Raw genomic sequence first — 21,829 nt, forward strand, 5'->3', positions numbered from 1 at the left:
CCCTACACAGATAGAACTGGTAGTAGATACAAAATAAAATAAGCCTCTTGAGCAGCCTCCACTCTGCAGAGCATTTAGAGAACTTAGAGGTCTCAGTGCAATTCCTGCCTTCCTGTCAGCATGGAGGAAAGAGACATTTTACTGCCTGGTACCAGTCCTTAGAAAATTTTCCTTAGGCAAGGTATATAGAAATTTACCGTCTTTTCAACAAATGTTGAAGTCCTCCCAAATTTCCAATAATATCCTCATCACCTTTATTGAGTTTTCAGGAAAAAGCATATCACAAAATCATCAGTTTATAGATTCCCCAAAATAATTTCATTGATCAAAGAAGCAGATTCTCATACTTAGCTTTTTGTAGGTACTTGAATAGTAGGTATTAGTGTCATTACAGTAAAAGCAACACACACACGCACAACACTATCTTACCTGGGCTTCAGCTGTACTACACTGCAGTAATGATTTTGCAAGATATAAACAGTTCAAGACTATTTATTTGTTTAAAGCTCAGACTGGTAAATCTAAATGTCACGAAGTTAACACTGTAACCACAAAAAAATTCCAGCAATCCATATCTAACTAAAAGTCCTCATGGATAACAGTAGAAATCCATTCAATGGAATCACTAAAGATAATTTTTTTTAGCAAGAAACTGTCAGGCACACTTCGAGGTCCTACTGAATTAAAAGCCACTCACACCAAGACTCTGCTTCATTTTTCCTACAGACTTTTTCATAGTAACCTCACAGTATCTATCTTAGTACAATTAGGAAATCAGCAATTATGTTTCATTGTATGAAAATTATTATATTTTCCTCCTACATAACTGAAAAGATTTTTCAGCTTTCAAGAGGAATAGTCTTAGGATGATTTAAAGGCTTTTGCTGAATGGATTTTTCTTTTTTACCTGTTATTGAGCAGAGAGAAAAAGTATTGGCTTTTTTTTTTTTTGAAGTCTAATTAACAATACACAAAAGGACTTCTCTGCAGACTTATTCTCTGATCTAAGTCTAAGGGGACTGAGGCACACACAGACTGGCATGGCTAATACAAAGTCTGTGATTCATAAATCTAGAATGAAATCCGTTATCTGACAGCATATGCAAGATCAGATTCACAAACCAGGTTTGGTCTACCCTAAGACAAGATGAAAAAAATCCACATCATTTCAAAAATGTCAAAGATGAGAACCATCAGTAATCCTCCAAAGAAATAAAACTTTCAAAATCTCTTACTCAAAATGGTCTGAGCTCTTCATAAAGGTTCACATTATCACATGTTGATATACCAGTGTTATCATATTGTATGTGTGCAGTTTCAAGTAAGTCAAAAGGGACAAGGATTGATTTTATAAAAGAAAAATAGCTCACATCAGTTCATAATAACTTAAAAAGCATTCCTATGATCAGACTGTTGTCACTAGGAACAAAAGAATTACAAAAACTCATCCTGAAGTACCTACAAATATAGCCCTTTGCCAGCATAAGACAAGATAAGAAGCTACTCAGTACAGCAGCTCAAAGAGCATCAATTTATGGCAGGATTTATAATGTCATTAAGGTTGCATATTATTAATTACTGAAAATTAATCATTGCCACTTCACTTACAACGTAATTAACCATTAAGTTCAAACAGTACACATCTGCCTTTGAAAAATCTGCTTCACTTCTAATATAGGCATAAGCATTTACACAGCTTTTAAAGAAATGGAAAGATCTCAGACATGCCTATTAAAAACTCAAGAGAAAATCTGGACTCTATTTTCAGTTTTCATTTAATACCTCTGAGTGAAACTTACCAAAAGTTTACAGCCACTCTGTGTCAAAAAAAAAAAACCAAAACAACAGAAGACAAATAATATTTTCACAGTCTATTAACATTTACCTGTGAACTCTAGCACTTGTACCAAAAAGTGACTTCTATTCTCTTACCACTAACTGCTGCATGTTGCTTCAGATACTCCCTTCTGACATTTATGTTCTTCACAAGGCACTGCCTAGCATGAGCTCTTCTCTCTTTCACTGGATCTTTTGCACACAGTGCACAAATAGCCATATATTCTAGTGGCAGCCGTAGTCTAGAAAGCCCTTTGTGAAGTTTCTGAGCAAATATTTGTCTCACTTGGTAACATTCATCCTATTAAAAACAAAAAAAAGTAAACAGTAAACCTTTCTAAAAGTAACACAGGTTGTGAAATAAAACAGAAGACTGGGTAAATATGCTAAAATCAAGTTCAGACCCTGCCCCCACAAATGTAGGAATTGTCGGAACGTTTCTTTATACCATTTCAGAACAATTAAATTGAATTAATCAACTGAAGCTTCTCTGAAGGTGAGAAGAAAAATTAAGGCTCAAGCTGTAGAGAAAGATAATGCACGTAGGATCCAAGGATTAATTTGGCATAGTACTGAGGCAGAGTTAATGAAATTGCTTACAATGGGACCACTTGGTTTGTGGGGACTAAACACTATTTAGTCACCAGTAACTGTGCTGATTTTATTACTGCAATTTCACAAATTTTCATCAAGACAGTAACATTAGAAACAGAATAAAATTCAACAAAATTAAAGGTCACATGCTTACGAGATTACCAAGCATTTCCACTATAATATAAAAACCTATGAACCATGACTGACCACAGAAGAGAATAACCTGTAACCAAGCGTTGTCAAAGAAAACAAAGTACGAATGGGGGCAAATGTACTCCCTATGATCTATTAGGCAACATATTTCCAGAAGAGATATGAACTTTTAAAGTATGCAGGTTATTTTTTATACAAAGAATTTTAGACACCATTCAAAGCCAAGAAAGGTTAACAGAAGCAGGTGTGGAAAACAGTTACTAGGAAATGTAGAGAAAAGTGTGCCGTAAACAAGACTCCCTAAGCAGCTTGACATAAGTATCCTGCCAAAATAAGGTCAAGGGGAAAGATTTTTTTTTTAATCTCTAAATATTCCTTTTAATGTTCTTTTTTCATAAGTACCTATTTTAGTTAAATGACAGTTTTGAAACCAGAAACAATTTAGAAGGTTTCCAGCTATCAGCCAACAGGAAGAACAGAGACAAAACCTAGCCTTTGGTAATACTGAATCTGCCGAATTTGCAAATGGGATCGAAAAATGTGATTTAAAAAGAAAAAAAGCCTCCTCATCCCCCTAACCAAAAATTAAAACCAGAAGAAATACATCAAGCCCCATATACATCTGGGCTTGAAGCCATAGTCTTCCTCTACCCATTATGAAACTCCAAAATGCCTTCTGTAGCCAGAGCTGACCGATGCAGCTGCAGTGACCCAAGACTACAAACCTTATCTGTAAGATACACTCATGATCTACTGCACGGGTATAAAACCTGCCTTCACAGCAAATCCACCCCCAGAAGAAGACTAACATAGAGCCCTCTTCTGCTTGTTAACATCACCTAGGTCTAACATCTTTGGAAAGCTTAGAACAGAGTTGTGCAGAGTTGGTACGCTGACAAAGTTGTCCTCCCTGACTCAGAGGACAAAGGAAGTTAGTTCATTGCTACTGACTTCACTGCAAGACACAAATTGGCATGATTTTTATTTATCTCCTAATATGAAAAATAACCTTTAAATCACCTCAGTACACTAGTTCACTGAGAGGAAAAAGGACCAAACTCAACCATGTTCTATGTTTCTTACAGCATACAACTACATAACCATAAACCATACATAAGCCTGACCTATCTACTTTCTGAATTTAATTGCAATTCATCAGAAGGATACCGTTTAACTTTAAAAAATATATATATATTTACAAAGCTGTATGTTGCCCCTCAGACATGACTCTGATTCTTGAAAACTGACAGACTTGCTTAAACAATTAAAACACCCCCAAACAGTTAAGAAGGCAACTGAGCAAGTTTTTTTTATGCAACTTAAGCAATCTAAAAGCATTATTCTGAATATAATTAGAATGGCATTTTCAACAGCAAATCTTATTAAATCTTAAATAGGATCTTAAGGTCTGTTAAATACTGAAGTACTCAGCACCATGCTCAATTACTTTCTATTCTATTTCAATATGAAGCTTTGCTGACATAAATTTGTTTTGATTTGCAGAACTTAACTGCTGGTGAGGTTACAGGTCTGGCCAAACGCATACATAATTTATTTTAAAATGACTAAAACTACATGCATTTAATCATCATAAAGTCTGTTTACCACCACAACCTTAACATAGCAAGGAGCAACAACATTTAATCGTGTATTCTACACTTCAATCATTCCACATAGAGAATGGCATTCTCTCAGAAAAAAATCCAATACGCTGCACAGCACCATAGTAGAACCTGTGCAATCATTACAACTCTTAAAATTTTGCCTTTCCTTTTATTTAACCTGCTTTCTCGTATGCCCATTTAAAGAAAACTTGCTGTAAATTAAGTTACAGAATACCAGAGTCGGCTGTGATGTCACCTGAGTGTCCTAATCTGTGGCTAGACTTGATTGTGTCAAGAAGGAATATTATCTATTATTCTAAAATCTTAAGAGTCTACAATCAGTAAACGAATTTTACTGCTAAGCATAAACACATACGTATGTATAGGTACATATGCAAACATCTGAAACACAAATACACAGATAGTCTCTGTGAGAAATTAATACAGTACAACCTAGAAATGCAAAACTTACTGAAACCATTACAATTACTCTGCATCTGCGGATCTGAACTTGACAGTCTGGCAGAAAGAAAGAAAATTGCAGGAAACCTCAAGAAGATCTAGAGAAGTTACTTATAAGTATTCATAATCCATTAGGTGCCTCAGGGAGAAGCAAAGGCAGAATTCCTGTCCCAAAAGAGCTTAAAATCTAAAGTTTGTTAAATATGAAGGTCAATCAGATTCTGCAGAATTTACAAAGTTTACAAGACAGGAACATAGAGGATCTCTACATCTCTACTTACAATTTAAAAGTTACTTCCCTTCTGCTACTTTGGACTCACAGGCAGAAGTTCAGGATGAAAACTCCCTATATCTAGAGAAAAATCTCTCCTACCTCTTCTGCTATTTAAAGGATGCCAACTATCTTTGAAGGCCTCCACATTCCAAATGCATTCTACCCAAGTATCAAGAAGCAAAGTTCTCTGTTGTCACCACAGCCCAACATACCCAATTCTCACCCAAAAGAGATTTCCAGGATTACGTAGGACAAAAATATACTCATGTCAAATCTGAGGGGTTTGCATAAAATCAAATTAGCAGAAATATACACAACAAACATCATATATACATATATATTTGATGATAACCCTCACATCACACCCAATTTCCTTACATTTATGGCTAGTGCACACAGCTGGTACTGTTCTAAGGTGATGATTTCATGGTAACAAGGTTCTTGTGCCAACTTCACAATAGCACTCCCTGCAGCCAACCTCAACCGAGACATATCAGGTTTGCTGAAAAACAAGCACACAGATTATGAAGGTTAATTAATAAAGCGATACAGAATTATTTGACTTAAATCCCAGTAAGTTTGCACTGCTGAAAAACAGATATTTTAAAAAGAAGGAAAACTGTCCATGGACTTTGCCTCCAACCCAATCCCCAGTCGACAGCAAAAGTAGCTGCTAATCAAAAGTAGTTTTCACACCACCACATTCTGAAGTCTGTTACCACATACCTATTACTTTGCCCCAACTTTACAATAAAAATATTCCTTGGAACTTCCTAGAAGTTCCACATAGATGTGAATCAGTTTTAGCTGTGCATTGGATCAGCACACTCCAAGTTGACCTTAAGAGACCTCGTTAGGCCTGTAACATACTTCTGTTCAGCATGCTGCTTCTACTTCAGCAGGGGGCTCCTGCCAAAGAAATTGCCCATTTCTAGTCCCCAGAGTTGCCAAACCTTTTCTAGCAAAGATAGATACCGCAAAATCCATGCTACACATCCACATGAATTAAAATCAATTAGATACTTTTATCTAATTGACTAAGTGAATTGTATTTTTAAGACAATAGCAAAAGGGTGTAGCAAATGAAAAAAATTTAATATAATATAAAAGTACAATTACTTGATCTGCACATCCAAACTGCACTCCCACCTAGCAAAACACTTCAAGCACTTGCTATTTTTCATATCCAAAGATGAAGAGATCTTTCTGTAACCTACAACTGTATTTACAAAGGTTATCAGAACATCAAAAGCATCTTCACATGAGCTTTGCAAATTGATATTCAATTCATGTGTCCATTAGTAAACTTAGTTTGGCTTTTACTTTTCTTGATATTTTATCTCAGTAAACTGTTTTACTACTGCCTTTCTTCAGATCAAGCAGCCAAAGAAAGAAGATCTTCATAAATGCCTCCCTCACTTTATATTCTCTTCTACTCAGAAGTAGTAGGTACAGCTTCTTCCTTTGATATGCTGGAGCAGGAATCAAATTGTATTGCTATTTAGAAATAATCATTCCTTTAAGAGGAATAATACTGTTTAATTTCTTAACCATTTGCCCTTTATTCTTAGCAACAGCAAGCACTGTACTCTTAAGCACATTACCATGAAAACTGTATAAGGCATTTAAAGAATAAGATGAAAAGCCACTGTTAAACACAGAGTCCATGATATAAAATACCTAAAGAGCTTAAGTCTTAATTTAGACCAATCAGCCTTTATATACACCTCAGTATTCTGTGGAAATGGCAACTTTTCAAAAACTAGCTAGATAATGAGCAGCCAGATGACCAAAGACTGCATTACTTCTCAAACACGGCATGAAGATTAACATGGTAATATTTAGTTCTTAAATTTCACTTTAAATTGCAGCTACTGTGATAAGTGAACCCAATAAAGATTCAGGGTTTGCACTCCAGTGATAATCGAGCAATAACAACTTACTAGTACAGAGTAAGTGAGCCAAAGGAAGGATGAAATTAAGAACTTTCAGTCTTCCTTAGCTTTGGTAGTGATAGCATCTAATTCTGAAAAGTGAATCAAAGATGTTTCACTTAAAAGTTGGCTAAATCTTTGTGCAGTATATGTAATACGGTCTTGTGTCCCAGAATACCCATGAGCATGTGTGCATGCTGCAGGAAGGAGGAAGAGGACAGGGTCAGTTAGGAGTATCATTTAACAATTAAATGTGAAGATCAGATCTATCCTATTTCCCAAGAGGATTATACTAAAAAAAAATCTTAACAGAGGATTTATTTTTGATCTAATTGTCACAGCCAAAAGCGTTCTGATCTGCATTATCCCAACATACACAATGATTAAGGCTGAAATAAAAAATTCAGTCTGACGTAATTACAGTTTTCAATTACTGCTAATAATTTCAAAAATTAATACCACAGATGCTCTTGTCCTATCAGAAACTCTCTAAGAGCTAAAAGAGGGACCCGGACATTTATTTTCTGGATTGCTGTTACTATTGCTGAAGATAAAATGTTTGAAATGAGAACAAAAGTTCAGCCACACGGAAAGATGTTATCAAGTGCAAAATACTTGGTCTTAATTAAGGTGGTAGGCTGCACAAAGATTATCCAAATAAATGTGCCTTAAAAACGTATCTGGTGTATAATCATCTCTCACTTCGCAAACTGGTAGTTAAAATTTTTCCTTCTGCTTCACAGAGTGTAAATGCCAGTGTCCAATTTCATCAGCAACTCCCATGTTCCACAGAACAAAAAGTTTATTCTAAAAAAGTCTAAATACAACATTGTGTGTCAGATGGCATAGCAGATTATCTATAATGTACAATCATCAAGTTCTAAAAGCCAAAGATTTAAGTAATTTTTCTCTTGGTAAGCTTCACTGTAAAGAAAATACCAATAGTCTTTCAAAAAAAATCTCGCTGCAGGTGCATACATAATGTCAATATTTTCAGCAACAGCTGGCGTCTTCCAAAGGACATAAGTTATTTTATACATAGCATAAATTAAATTAAAACTCTACTACAAATAAGGCATGTAATATCCAACTTGACCGTTTTACCTAACCAGAAATGTAGTACTATATTGAATTTTAAATTTGTAAAACTGTTTATGGTTTATAAAAATAAAAAATAAAAGACCAGGAAAGGACCTTTGAGATATTGTTTGTTGACCAAATTCAATATTAAAACACTTCCGACACTGGTGAATTTAATCTACATATGCTAACATTTCGAAGTAATTAAAAGCAATTTAACAAAGTCAACAAACCTGCTACTTCAAAGTAAGAAAGACGAAGAGTAAGATTTGTTTACTTGTTTTCCAAGTGGGGCCTTGCCTTCACCTGACACTCTGCATTGAATTGTGCTTTGAAATTTAACAAATCCCATTCCCTTGCATCGTCACTGGAAAGTACAGCTGTGTCATTTTAAAAAGGTATGAGGACAGAATCATTTTCATGGTTGATTAAGGAATACTTGCTGCAGAAGTTTTGGCACAAACTTCTAATGATGTGGAACAATAAGATTAGAACTTATAACGCCAAAGCAAATGACAATGATTTCAACATGACTCTCAGCTCACAAGAGGTTAAATATCTCCTGAACCCAGCCACTTTCAGTTAATTCAATTATCTTTAGCAAATTACACGTTATTGTTCAAAAGACAAATGCAAAACACAAACACCAAAATTGACTCTATACGGAATAGCAGCAGACCCAGCACAGTTTAAAAGACCAGGTTCTGCACTGAACAGACAATTTTACTCCTTCCAAAGCCTACTCTAAGGAAGGAGCAGCATCAGATTTCTACAGTAGGGACCCATTATCTAATAGTGACAAATAAAGGTCTGGAAGTGTCAGCTAGCTATCAGAAAGCTCCATGCAGCACTCATGGGCCTGAAACACCATCTCCCCCGCTTCAGTTTATGAGTACTTTTTAGTGTACGCACTATAGCTCTCAGAAGTAGGCACAATGCAGAACCGTGATCCTTGCACCTTAGAACTTCCCAAAGTGCAGTACTGGAGAACACAGAATAGTTGAGGTTGGAGGGAACCTCTAGAGGCTGGCTAGCCCAACATTCCTGCTCAAGTAGGGCCTCCTAGAACAAGTTGTCCAGGACCATACCTAGACAGCTTTTGAATATCTCCAAGGAAGAGACTCCATCACCTTTCGGGGCAACCTGTGACAGTGCTCAGTCACTTGCACAAGTGAAAAAATTATTTCTTGTGTTCAGACAGAACCTCCTGGATTTCAGTTCATACCCACTGCTTCTTGTCCTAGCACTGGGCACTACTGAAAAGAGCCTCGCTCCATCGTATTTGCACCTTCCCTCAGATATTTATATACACCGATGAGATCCCCTGAGCCTTCTCTTCCCCATGCTGAACAGTCCCAACTCTCCGCCTTTCTGCATATGGAAAATATTCCACTCTCTTCATCATCTTTGTGCCCCCACAGTGGGCTATCCAGTAGCTCCAACTCTTGTACTGAAGAAAAATCTTTTTGAAGATTGGAAAAATGCTTTCCTCCAGTCTTCAGACAGGTCTCCCAATCACCCATGATAATTCAAAGATTAAGAGTGGCCTCACGATGCCATCAGCTAGCTAGCTCAGCACTCTGGGTGCATCCCAACAGCATCCCATGGACTTAGGTCTGTCCAGATTGGTTAAGTATTCCCTGACTGACCCTCTTCCACCAGGAGTAGGTCTTCCTTGCTCCAGACTCCCCTGGTTTCCAGAGCCTGGGATTCCTGAAGGCTGGTCTTACTTGTGAAGACCGAGGCAAAGGCGGCATTCAACACCCCAGCATTTTCCATGTTCTGTGTCACCAGGGCCCCTGCCCTATTCAGTACCAGCTGTACATCTTCCCTAATCTTCCTTTTGTCAGCTATATACAAGCCCTCCTTGTTGTCTTTGACAACCCTCATCAGATTCAATTCCAGTTGGGCTTTGATTTTCCTACCTCTGTCTCGACATGCTCAGACAGCATCTATATTCCTCCCGGGTTATCTGACCCCTCCTCAACCTTCTGCATACCTCTTTTCATAACTGAGTTCTGCCAGGAGCTCCTTGTTCATCCACACAAGTCTGTCATTTTTAATAGACCTATTCTGACTTCACCTGTTTGTCAGAACAGACCACTCTTGAGCTTAGAAGAGGTGATCCTGGAATATTAACCAGCTTTCTTGGGCTCCTCTTCCCTCCAGGGCCTTTTCTGATGGGATTCTTCCAAGTAGATCATTGAAGAGGCTAAAGTCCACTCTCCTGGAATCCAGCATTGTGATCTTGTTTTTTCCCCTGTTTCCCCTTCTCATTATCCTGAATTCCATCATCTCATGGTCACTGCAGCCAGGGCTGCCTTCAATCTTCACATCCCTAGCAAGCCTCTCGTTGTTTGTGAGTATGAGGTCTACTAGAGCACCTCTCCTACTTGGCTCCTCCATCACTCACACCAGAAAGTTGTCACTGATGCTTTCCAGGAATTTCCTGGGTTGCTTATGCCCTGCTGCGTTGATTCTCCAGTAGATATCTGTGTGGTTGAAGTCCCCCATGAGGATCAAGGTCTGCAAATGTGAGGTTGTTGCTAGCTGTCTATAGAAGGTCTCATCCCCTTCCTCTTCTTAGTCAGATGGTCTACACAGACAGACCCTACAAATGTCACCCATACTGGTGTGACTCCTCAATCCTTGCCATAGGGTCTCAGTTGGCTCAGCATTCATCTTCATGAAGAGCTTCAGGCTCTGGGGTTGGAGGGTGTATTTGCAAGAGCCAGACAAATCCACCACCAGCAAGCAATTCCAGTTGGGCTAGCTAGTCAGTAAGACAAAGGGTCTTGTAGTGAAATAAAGGAAGGACCAGCAGAAGGGGGTTTTCCTTCAACATCGATTCTTAGAAGCAGTATCAGGCTATTTACGCTTTGTTTTATATGGTTGCCTAGGAAGATGATGTTCTCCTGTTTATGTTCATTTGTTTGTGGCTGGCTGCATGTACAGGGGCAAGCACACTCTGCTTCCCCATTTGAGGTTTGCACTGAGGCTTGCTAATGGATGGACCTGGAAACAGGAATAGGGGGCAACCTGTTATCTCCACAGGACCACGGGACAAGGAAATCCCCTGGATCCTGCTATCCACCAGATTCAGGAACCCATAAAAAAGCCCCTGTAAATTATGACAAGAATTGTATTAAAGAATCCTAGCCTGACCCAAACAGTCTCTAACACAGGGGAACGTCACACTTCATTGCGGCTTTCTCCCTCCACTGAAAATATCTCAGCCCTCCAGTAATTTGAATAATGGAGAACTGACCACATCATTACGTATAGCTGCTATCATTTATAGCTTGGAACACAAAAAGAGTGGGAAAATTGTATTTCTAAAACATGCACAGCATTGAATCATCACTCCAAGTGTGAAAATGCACAGGTCCTACAGAACTGGTATGTTGACAAGCTACTGGATAAGCCAACAATGATCTCTAAGCAGTTATGCTAAAAAGCTAACATACTGTCAGCTTAGCTCCCTAGTAAATGCCATGAACTCTCATATTACAGAATTTAAAACTATAAACCAGCTATTTACAAGGAATTTTAAGAAAAACTCCATGTTGCTACAAAGGTAACATACTAGAAAAGTCTCAAATTTGCAATTTTACACACACAACATAGGTTTTAATTTGCATAAATACTGTATAACATTTATCTCTGTCTCGAGATTAAAAACTTTTACTCCTACTGACACAATCCACCATGCACTCAATGGTTTCTGTAGACAGAAATTTTCAGTGTTTGGAAAACAATAATGACTGACAATTTGTCATTTCCCCTACAGCAGAGGATTAAGAAGATACCCAGAAAAAAACAAAAACAAATAAGTTGTCTAACAACCACCTAAAAGGGAAATAATTTATTGAGACTTAATCTTCTTTACACATTTCCATCCTCCTCTCACTTTTAGAGGCCTACAGGGAATAAAGTCTGCCTTCAAACAGAAGTGCCTTACGCTCTAGCTATTCCCACCTGATTTCCTGTAATATACTATTATTTACTATTAGAAAGCCTGCCTATAGACCTTTAGTGTACACAACGGGTACATCAGCAATGGCAAGCTGCACAAAAAATTAAAACCAATTTTCAGTGGAAAAGAGGAAGTTAGTTTATTCTTGCAATATGAAAAATAGCCCTTTGAAGAAAGACAAAATGAAGATGATAAAAAAAGCGTTAAAACACAGCTGTATCTACAGTGTGAAAAAAAACACCAAACTAAGACTCAGCAAACTTATGTAGGAATTCAGCCAAGCTTACCATTAGTTCTTACAAAACAAATCGTATAAACATTTTAAAATACTAACAGAATAGTTTAAGTACTGATTTGACTAAAATGTAGGTACTCTCCCCCACTGCGTCAGAGATATCACAACTGTATTGTCTTTACATACCTAATTTTCCCCTGCTCTGTCAAATCTCCGTCACTATGTAAGATTGTTGTTAGCAACCTTAGAGTAGAAGTTCCTGATTTACTGTGGTTGTTCTTCATTCCTAGCAACCATCGAACCATCATCTTGATGGCCTGAATCTGAAAGAGATTTTGATATAAGAAAGTCAAATCACACCACATGCCCCACTTTTAAAATAACTTCAATAGTATACAAAATATTTTACTTATATTTAATATAATCATAAATATGATTTATTCAGTATATTAAGTGTATGATTATAAATATATTGTTGTAAAATTTTAAAATAATCTAAAAAATCTATATCAGTTTAATCCCACAGTATTTTCTCAAGTGCTTTTTACTAACATAAGCTTGCCAAGGCTGCAAAACATCATTTAAAGTACCGTGCACACTACTGAAAGATAACTAGACAGATAAAAAGACAGCAACGTTTCACTGAAAACCTTAAGCATTTATTACAGCAAATAGAAGTCACACAACATTTAATTAAAGTTTGAACAGTTCCTTCCACTAAGCAATCACATATTCTGTCCTGTGACAACATTGTCTTAATTGACCTTACATCTATTAAACATTGTAGAATAGGCCAAACAATTTAGACTTATACTGGATCAAAGTGTGAAAGAGATTTCCATCCTCATATAATTCCTATGCTTAAATAATCCCTATAAAATCTTTATATGTGTAATATTTGAGAATATGAAATTATTTAAGAAACAAATTAAAAACCACTTCACAGACATTTCAACCAGTAGACTATCAACATTTATTAAGACAACTGGTCCTGGAAAAGAGTATTTCTGTAACAATTATTAAAAGAAAAGCCTCTAAGGCCATTACTGGTGATAATTTATCCTTTGCCAATGGAAACATCGAGTCTTTCAAGGCAAGCTTCTAAAAAATATGCAGAATCCAGCAGCTATCACAAAACACTGAATAATTTCACATTTCATTAGTGAAAGTAAAGCATGAATTTGGAGATTAAGTTTTAGTATCTGAATCCCTCTATTATTTTTTCTTCAGAGCAGAGACAAAGAAATCAGAAAGAAGAATATTCTCTTACAGTAAAATGAAAATATTCATTTGAATCAAATAAACATCGGGAGGGGGTGAATAAAATAAAAATCATAGCAGAGAACTCAAAAGGTCTGGAAAAACTAAGATGAATATGGAAAAAAAATGAAGCTAGCACTGGAAGGAACCTACTGTGTGCTGAATCCAGTTACTCTGTTTTAATACAAATGTGTTTCTACACAGTAACTGAGAATTTTGTCCTTAATGGAAAAGGCAGTTCTATCAACTTCATATAGACCATTCACAATATTACTGAACAAATTTGCATCATACAGTTGATTTCCTCCCTGTAACAAACTGATCATAATGGATCCTTCAGATCTTTAAATTCTACGATTGTTATCTTTTTGGAGTTTATTTTTAGCGCTGCAGCCCATCTACTCCACCGACAGAACCAACTGTATTGGCTAACACCAGCAGGAGGCAGGCTATCAAGAACTAAAAGCACAAATGGAGTTTGTGGAACAGAAATGAAATTCAGTCTTGAAATTCAGTTGGTCTTCCACTGAAACAGTTGGGATGTATCCATCAGGAGATGACGAGAATCATAATAATAATAGCAGCAGCAGTTGTCTTGACAGTTTATCAATTCAATTTCTTCATTTCATAACCAGTACCTATATCATTACCCCTTTCTATTTGTTGCGAGGATAGAAACAACTCCATTTGGTCTTCACGTAAGTGTTGCATATGAACCTTCACTCCCAGAACTGCCTAACTGCATTAACCACAAACTACTGCCCATATAAATTCAGACAGGGAACAGCCAAATGCTGTCTTGTGCCCCTACATCTCTGGTCGACTTCTGACCAATTTTAATTTTAACCTTTGCTTCTCTCTTCCCCTCCACAACCCCTTTCCCCTGATTTTACTGTCTGAGTCTACTCTAGGCATCCCACCACACGCGAAGTCCTAATCCCAGGTCCTTCAGAATTTTCCTTCGCCCCCACTCTGTTCCCTACTTCTCTGCTGGTGTTAACGATGTCTCAATGAAATTACAGCAACCCTTCAGAGTTAAATATTCCTGTGAAATTAATATGGGACATGAAAACCCCCAGTCACTGTTTCTGGCTACCAGAAGACTTAAACAAGCATGAGTTTGCACCACGCTCATGTTTTAAATCTGATCTTTGCAGCCAAACAGGCTAACTATCAAAGGATAATTCAGATTATAAGGAGTGTCAGGTCATGTCCAGCCTAATCTCCTGCTCAAATGAAGGTCAGCTATGAAGTCAGACCACGTTGGTATCAGTTTTATCCAGTTGGATGTTGAAATCCTCCAAGAATGGAGATTGCACAGCCTCCCGACAACACGTTACACTGCCTGCCTCTTCTCACATTTCTTTTCTTATATCCACTCTGAACCTCTTGTTTCAATTTATGTCTCATGAGCCTGGAATTCTCCTCTGAGATTAAAAATGAAAGTTTAGATTATATACAATGTGAAAACGTCAAGCACTTCAAAATACTACACAGGTCAGAACTATATCAATAGTCAAAAATGACTCCCTTGCAATAGATTTAGCAGCACAACACAAACTAGGTGTATTCTATGCTCAAGAAATTTTTTTTTCCTGAGATAGTGAATATAACGTGACAGCTCCCTGATTTGTCACATGAGAAAATTGGAATTAATAATATAACAAGCCTTTACATAAGCCATGAGCAGTGAATAAGTATCAATTCTTAAAGATGAAAATTAGCAATAAAAAAACATCAACAGTAAATTTTAGCCCTTTTCTCTGATCTCAGTTACCATTATATCTCCACTGTAAGAATAAAATGGGTTCCCATCCCATGAAGCAAGCCTAGAAAACAATCCTAGAAACCCTGTCTCCCTTCCACATCAACATTACAACAACAAAAACAGGTAACTCAAAATTCTACTACTCAAGTATTCAGAGCCACAAATGCCCCAGGAATATCAACAGAACTTCAAGGTTTGTACAGTAATGAAAAATGAAGCAGTACCTACCTTAAAGCACAGCTAGAGAAATAGGATCAGAAATCTAATACTGCAGTGTATATAGAAAGAAACAAGGAACACTACTGCTACTACTTAAGTCTCAATCTAGCTGCAAGGTGCACTGAAATATTCAGTACTGATCACTGTCAAGAGAGATTACATCTTGAGAGCAGAAACTCAGGTGCTGGGCATAAGAATTCAAGTCTAATAATTAATAGTGCAATGAAACATTCATCTACAGAGCTCATTTCACTTAAGGTTTAGCAACCAAAAGCCTAACCTCCATCTAGCAGTCTGTCTGCTAGGGTGGACAGCACCTCCCAGCCTAAATGAGGATACAATTTTTCCGTTCATCTTTCCTCCTCCCTTTCATAATTAAACTTGCTAGCTTTAAGATACCCATTAGCTCTATTATGCAGTTATGCTACAAAAGAAGAAAAAGGCTTTTAAAAGCAGAGTAAAGAAAAACACTGTCAGAGAAATCCATTCATAAACTAATGGCATGGCCTGCAGTGTTCATTAAATATAGGCTTCACAATGGTAATAAATGCTAATTAAATTTGCAGATCAATTTTCACAGTAACCTGTTTTCACTTGCCAATAAATACTTCTTACAACTTTCAAGCTTGGCTTCAACTCCAAGTTGCCTTAAGATTATCTATAAGCCAATTTCACTTCCAAATAGCCAAGCTGTATGAAAGGTTTTATCAACAAAAACATGTTTTAGAGAGATATTACACATCTTTACAAATCTTTAAAAAAATTAAAATTATTCTTTACTACTACAAGTTACACTCAAGTGAAATCATAAACTAGCAGTTCATGAAATGAAGAAAACCAAGGTTTTTTTTAAACAGACTTTGGAACGTACTATGCAACTCTGGCCTTGCACAAATAAGAAAAATACCTTTGCTGTAATTGAACGCATAGAAAGCTAACAAATCAGCTCCAAACATAACTGAACATTTTCAATAATGAGTCCTGTAACAAGCTGGAAACCAAAGAACTTACAAAACCAGCAGACCAGGAGGTCTCGTGCTACAAATAGTTTAACAACTTCAAGAGAGAAGGCAAACAACTTCTTAACGCCATCAGAGCAACTTTATTCAAAAGGCACTGGAAATGAAATAACTGCTCTAATTAACTCGAAAACAGCATGGTACAAAGTACATGCATCTTTCTAATTACAAAATAAAATGTTGAAATATAACCTCTCTAAATATAATTTGAAGACAAATAGACATAGGGTGTATTTTCCACAATATATCTCTGAGTGAAAAATGAAAGAATACCTACCAGCAGGCACAGAAATTATAATAATAAACTTGAGATAACAATTATTATAAGATTAATTAAAAATAAATAATTAATAAACTTGAGAAAGAACAAGTTTCAGATGACGTTAAGCATGGAAAAAATTGAAATGTTTTAAAGTGTTTTGTTGGTTTTTTTTAAATTATTTTCTCTAATACACGTTACTCTTTTCTGCATAAAATGTAACACATGTATTCATTTACGAAAAATGAAATCCAAGAACAACTTCTTCCATACTGCAAAACACCACTAAAAGTTTCCCCAAAGAAAAGGGAAGACATTAACAATGTCCCTATGACATTTAATTCCTGCTAAATAGGAAAAAAATTATCTTCAATTGTGACAACATCTGGAACACTTAAGTGTTGCACACAAAACCTCTGACTAAAAAAAGTAAAATAAAAATGAAATATGGAGTATATGAAACACACTTATTTTATAAAAGTAGATGCTCCCAAAACAAATTATTTTTTCTGTCAATCAAAAAAATGTGTATTCTTATAGAGTTATTTATAAAACAGCTAATCATTTTTACTTTTAGAAAAGTGACAAGGAAACAGAACTGACAGCTCTAAGAATGCAGACATTTAATTTTATTTATTACCTTTTACACTCACAATTGTAGGAAAACATTAAGTGCTACTTACTTTGACAAGAGTTTCAGGAGACACTTCTTCATCTGGGACCCAAAGTTTTGTTGTCTTTTTTCCTGGAAGCTAAACCAAATTTTACATTTTGTTACACTACTGTTACTCTTCAGTGAAACCTGCTGTAATCTCCTCTTTCCCGTTTGTTTCTGAAAACATTACAGCAGCACTCACTGGTTAGCTTTGTGCCTTGTGTATTTTGTAGAAGTAACCATTACAGAAGTGAGATACTGTTCTTACCTCACTACTCAAATATCAGCAAATTTATCACTAGCACAAGGGTTTTTGTTGCCATTATTACATTCTAAAGCAGTCGTTTCCATGTAATAGACACTGCTTTGAAAACAACTGTCATTTTCAATATCCAGTATATTTGAACTTCACATGCATAGTTTTAGACTGTAAATCTCTCCCTAAATATGGCTGACAACACACAAGTTATTTTTTTCGTTTTTTAATCACTATCAATACAGAAGTCTCAGACAAATAAAGATTAACAGTCTTCCATTTAAACAATGTATTTTAATTTCAAATGCACCATACTGTAGTGGTTTAGTCTTGGCTGGCTGCCAGGTGCCCACCCAACTGCTCTCCCACTTCCTCTCCTCAGCAAGATCAGAGGAGAAAACGTGATGAAACAGTTCATGGGTTGAGACAGGGATGGGGAGATCACTCACCAATTACTGTCATGGGCAAAACAGACCTGGCTTAAGGAAGATTAAATAAATCTGCTGCCAGTTAAAAATCAGAGAAGGGCACTGAAAACTAAAGGCAAACTAGAAACACCTTTCTCCCTAACCCCACTTTTTCCCAGGCTCAACTTCAATCTCAATTTTTCTCCCTCCTTGCTCCCACCCTAAATGAGCAGCACAGGGAGAAAGGGAATGGGGGCTGCAGTTAACTCATAATGCTTCATCTCTGCCACTCCTTGCAGGATGCCTGCCACATTAACCCAACACATACTCCTAAAAAATAAATAAATCACAACTTGCTCACTTAGACAAGAGACTGAGCAAAGTCAATAACAATACTACTTTCAACAAAAGGCAAGACATGAGCAATCAAATGCTGTGCTGTACAGCATCTCGATTTTGTAAGGACTACCAAACCAGTGCTCCTACCTTTCCTGTACTGTGGGTTTTCAACTGGGTCACACAGTGTATGTGGAAATCGAAGGAGAAGCATAAAAAAAGTAGAACCAGCAAAGCCAAATATTTTCACAACTACTTGATCAGTATCCTACTACAGGAGAAGGGGAATCTTTGAACAAGATTTTAAAAATACTTACCCTATCATTCATTAGCAAATCTTTAACAATAAAAGTGGCAACCAAAGATTTCAAAGGAGCAGCAAACTGATCAGGTGCTAGCATGGCTATATGGCCAATAGTAACCAACGGCGTAATGAGATGCTCAAAATTGCTTGGATCCAGACTTTTATGCAGTGGCTAGAATAAAGGCAACAAATTCAAATATTACTCATATAATCTGTGTCTTATTTGGGTCAGGGGTTGGGGAAGAGGGGGAGATGCATTTCTATTTCAGAAATATAATTTTGAAAGAACTATTGATTATTTAAAAACACCTTCACCAACCCTACAACAGGTCTCCTACGAACTGAAAGAAAAAGCAAGAAGAAAGAAAACATTAATCGTATCTGGGTAATTCAAAAAAGTGGTAGCTCAAGAAGGACCATCTGGGAAACAATGGATTAAAAACAATTTCCTGTTGAAGACGTGGGCATACTGAATCTCAAGATGGCAATTTCAGTAGTGGACTGATTCACCCTTAGAGATAAAAGACTGATGGGCCCTAATTAGAAAGAACATTTGTAATAATAACAATGAAATCTGTAAGCATCTGAATACTTTGGACCAGTCCCAACGGAGCTGAGGAGTGCTGTATGGGTCTCCTTCCTAAGAACTGTTCATAGGTCTAGCAGACTGTCCAATACTTTGTTTTACTCTGTAGTCTATTAAAATACATAACCTTAAACGTGATCATAGAATGGCTTGGGTTGGAAGGGGCCTCTAAAGATCATCTAGTTCCAACCCCCCTGCCATGAGCAGGGGTACCTTCCACTAGGTCAAGTTGAACAAAGTCCCATCCAATCTGGCCTTTAACGCTTCCAGAAAGGTGGTATCCACAACTCCTCTGAGCAATCTCTTCCAGTATCATGATGGATCATGGGACACTAAAAACTATCTTCTACTACTATTTTTACTATCATATCTTCTCTAAGTTCAACACAACTAACTCACCATACAAATTGCCACTGTAATCCTCAATTTACACATACACTACAAAAGATTAATAAAAAGCAACCTAAATATTTTCATTTTACCTCAAATATCTGTGCAAACTGCGTTTCTTTGCTGGAAAATATTGCATGGATGCAGTGAATAGCATACTTGGCTTGACGAGGAGGTCCTTTTTTAGCTTTATGATGCAACACTGGAAGCAAAGCACTTGAAAAAAAGGAAAAAAAAAGATAAGCACCATTTCAAAAACTGGAAACTTTCCAAAATATCAAACTAACAAATAACAACTATTTACATATATGGAAAACAACACCTCTGTGGAAATGCTAATAATTCTCCTGGTTATAGCAACTTTTTCCAAAATAAGGAAAAATGACTATTTATGTGGCTTGCAAGCAAAAAAAAATACAGCAGTTTTCATTGATATAATCTCATGTGGCAAAACAAACATTTTACCTGCATAAGCTACTAAAATGCTCTTTTCAAAATATTCTTATCTACACATCCCTACTCCCTGGATATTAAATTGCAAAGAATATTTTTACATTGCTATATACTTAATTTTATAAAAAGTGAATCTGAAAGGCAATTATACAAATTATAGCAGTATCAGGGACATATCAGCTAATACTACTTTGCATACATTTCACTTCTATTCTTCAAAAAGTTACTGCATTTTAAAGTCATGCAAATCTCTTCCCTGTTTTATCTGAAGTGATACTTTCTTCCAGAAGAATGTAGTATAACACTATACCCTGCCAAAGCAAGAATGAGAATGAGATTCTAAAAACCCATATAATGAAAAACACTACTCAGAATAAGATATACAACTTACGATCTTATATGAGGAAAGTCTTCTTCAATTTTGCCTCCTGTGTTTTTGAAAATTTGTAACGCAGCTTCTGCCACTTTTTCATCATCCATTTTCAAGCAAGCCAAGAGAGATTCAAAAGTTTCAGCTGAATGAAACGAGATAGGGTGTGTAAATGAAAGTACCTGCCAAAAAAAAAAAAAGCCATGTTAAAAATTTGTAAAGGTCCGCGTAGATAGAACACTCCTTCAAAAGTCACTTTTTCCTGCCATCTTGGAATACTTGTAAAACAGTGTCTGTTTTTATCACGATCGATATTTCTCTTTTTCTTAGGCATCTCTTAGCCTTCTCTGTCTTCATACACTGTCTCATCTGTTTTACCCAATTCTGCAGTCTCAATTTCTTCTCCTGTTACTGTAAGCATGCACTTCTCAGTGGCTACATCTACATTAGCAAGTACTGGGTTGCAGCAGAAGCTGGTTTTAAGAGAAACATAATGGTGGTTATATTGCAATTTTGTTTCTCCAAAAGGAATGAAGCTTGTGTGCTCCCAGACTTCTTAGATCATGCAACTGTTCTCCTTGCTAAGTGGAACAACTGATTGGTGCTCTGTAGCAAGCAACATACCCAATACAGAGAGTAACAAACCCAATATAGTCTCCAGACCCTCTTTCTGCCAGAGCTGACCAGATCTTGCACCTCTCCTTCAGATTCTTGGATTCTGTTGACTCTACCTTCAAGTATGACAATCCTCCCATGTTAAAACAAAATCCTCATCTGTTCCTCTCTGAAACTTTGCCTTTCTTTCATTTTAAAGTGCTTGTTGATTATTAGCCTCTTTCCATATGATGGATTGCAGCCCAGAAAGCCACCTGTATCCTGGGCTACATCAAAAGCAGCGTGGCCAGCAGAGTGAGAGAGGGGATTCTCCCCCTCTGCTCTGCTCTTGTGAGACCCCACCTGGAGCACTGTGTTCAGCTCTAGGGCCCCCAATATCAGAAGTACATGGAAGCTATCAGACTCTTAGTTGACCTAAGATGTTCTGAATACTTCAGTATGAGAACCTTGTAGATTTTGACGCCTCTGAAATCAACCCACAGTTGGACTACTCCCAAAATGACCTCAGTTATATGATGGTACTATGCCACAAGTATCTTTCCTAGCAAATACAGGATAAACTTATACTACAGAGTCTCTCTCAAGTACACTAGCTTTAGAAGTACTAAGTGAAAGTGAAAGACCTATGTAGTTGCATTTAGTTTCATGCTTTCAAAAGCATTTGCAACTAACATAGTGATTGGCCTTTTTCCTCCTAGGAAAAATGGAGGGCAGAGTAAGAAATTCTGTATATTGTCCCCAGAAACACATCTTGATAGGGTTTGCCATGCTAACAGTCTCAAGA

At 36.9% G+C, this 21,829-nt stretch overlaps 1 protein-coding gene across 7 annotated transcripts in view; it reads right to left on the reverse strand.

The window, feature by feature from the left end:
* PDS5B (PDS5 cohesin associated factor B) overlaps positions 1 to 21,829 on the reverse strand; it is a 116,678-nt gene that overhangs the window by 24,556 nt on the left and 70,293 nt on the right. For all 7 annotated transcript variants that reach the window (XR_005815978.1, XR_005815977.1, XM_040543864.1 and 4 more), the window contains exons 19-25: positions 20,452 to 20,612; positions 19,700 to 19,823; positions 18,645 to 18,803; positions 17,357 to 17,425; positions 12,335 to 12,471; positions 5,302 to 5,425; positions 1,933 to 2,137 (exon numbers count right to left, since the gene is read on the reverse strand). Coding sequence is in view for 5 of the 7 variants with exons in the window: in XM_040543864.1 (XP_040399798.1) it covers positions 1,933 to 2,137; positions 5,302 to 5,425; positions 12,335 to 12,471; positions 17,357 to 17,425; positions 18,645 to 18,803; positions 19,700 to 19,823; positions 20,452 to 20,612 (979 nt within the window). In the remaining 2 variants the exon portion in view is untranslated. The remainder of the gene's footprint in view (positions 1 to 1,932; positions 2,138 to 5,301; positions 5,426 to 12,334; positions 12,472 to 17,356; positions 17,426 to 18,644; positions 18,804 to 19,699; positions 19,824 to 20,451; positions 20,613 to 21,829) is intronic.

The sequence above is a fragment of the Cygnus olor genome, chromosome 1, assembly GCF_009769625.2.
Source record: "Cygnus olor isolate bCygOlo1 chromosome 1, bCygOlo1.pri.v2, whole genome shotgun sequence".
Lineage (NCBI taxonomy): Eukaryota > Metazoa > Chordata > Aves > Anseriformes > Anatidae > Cygnus > Cygnus olor.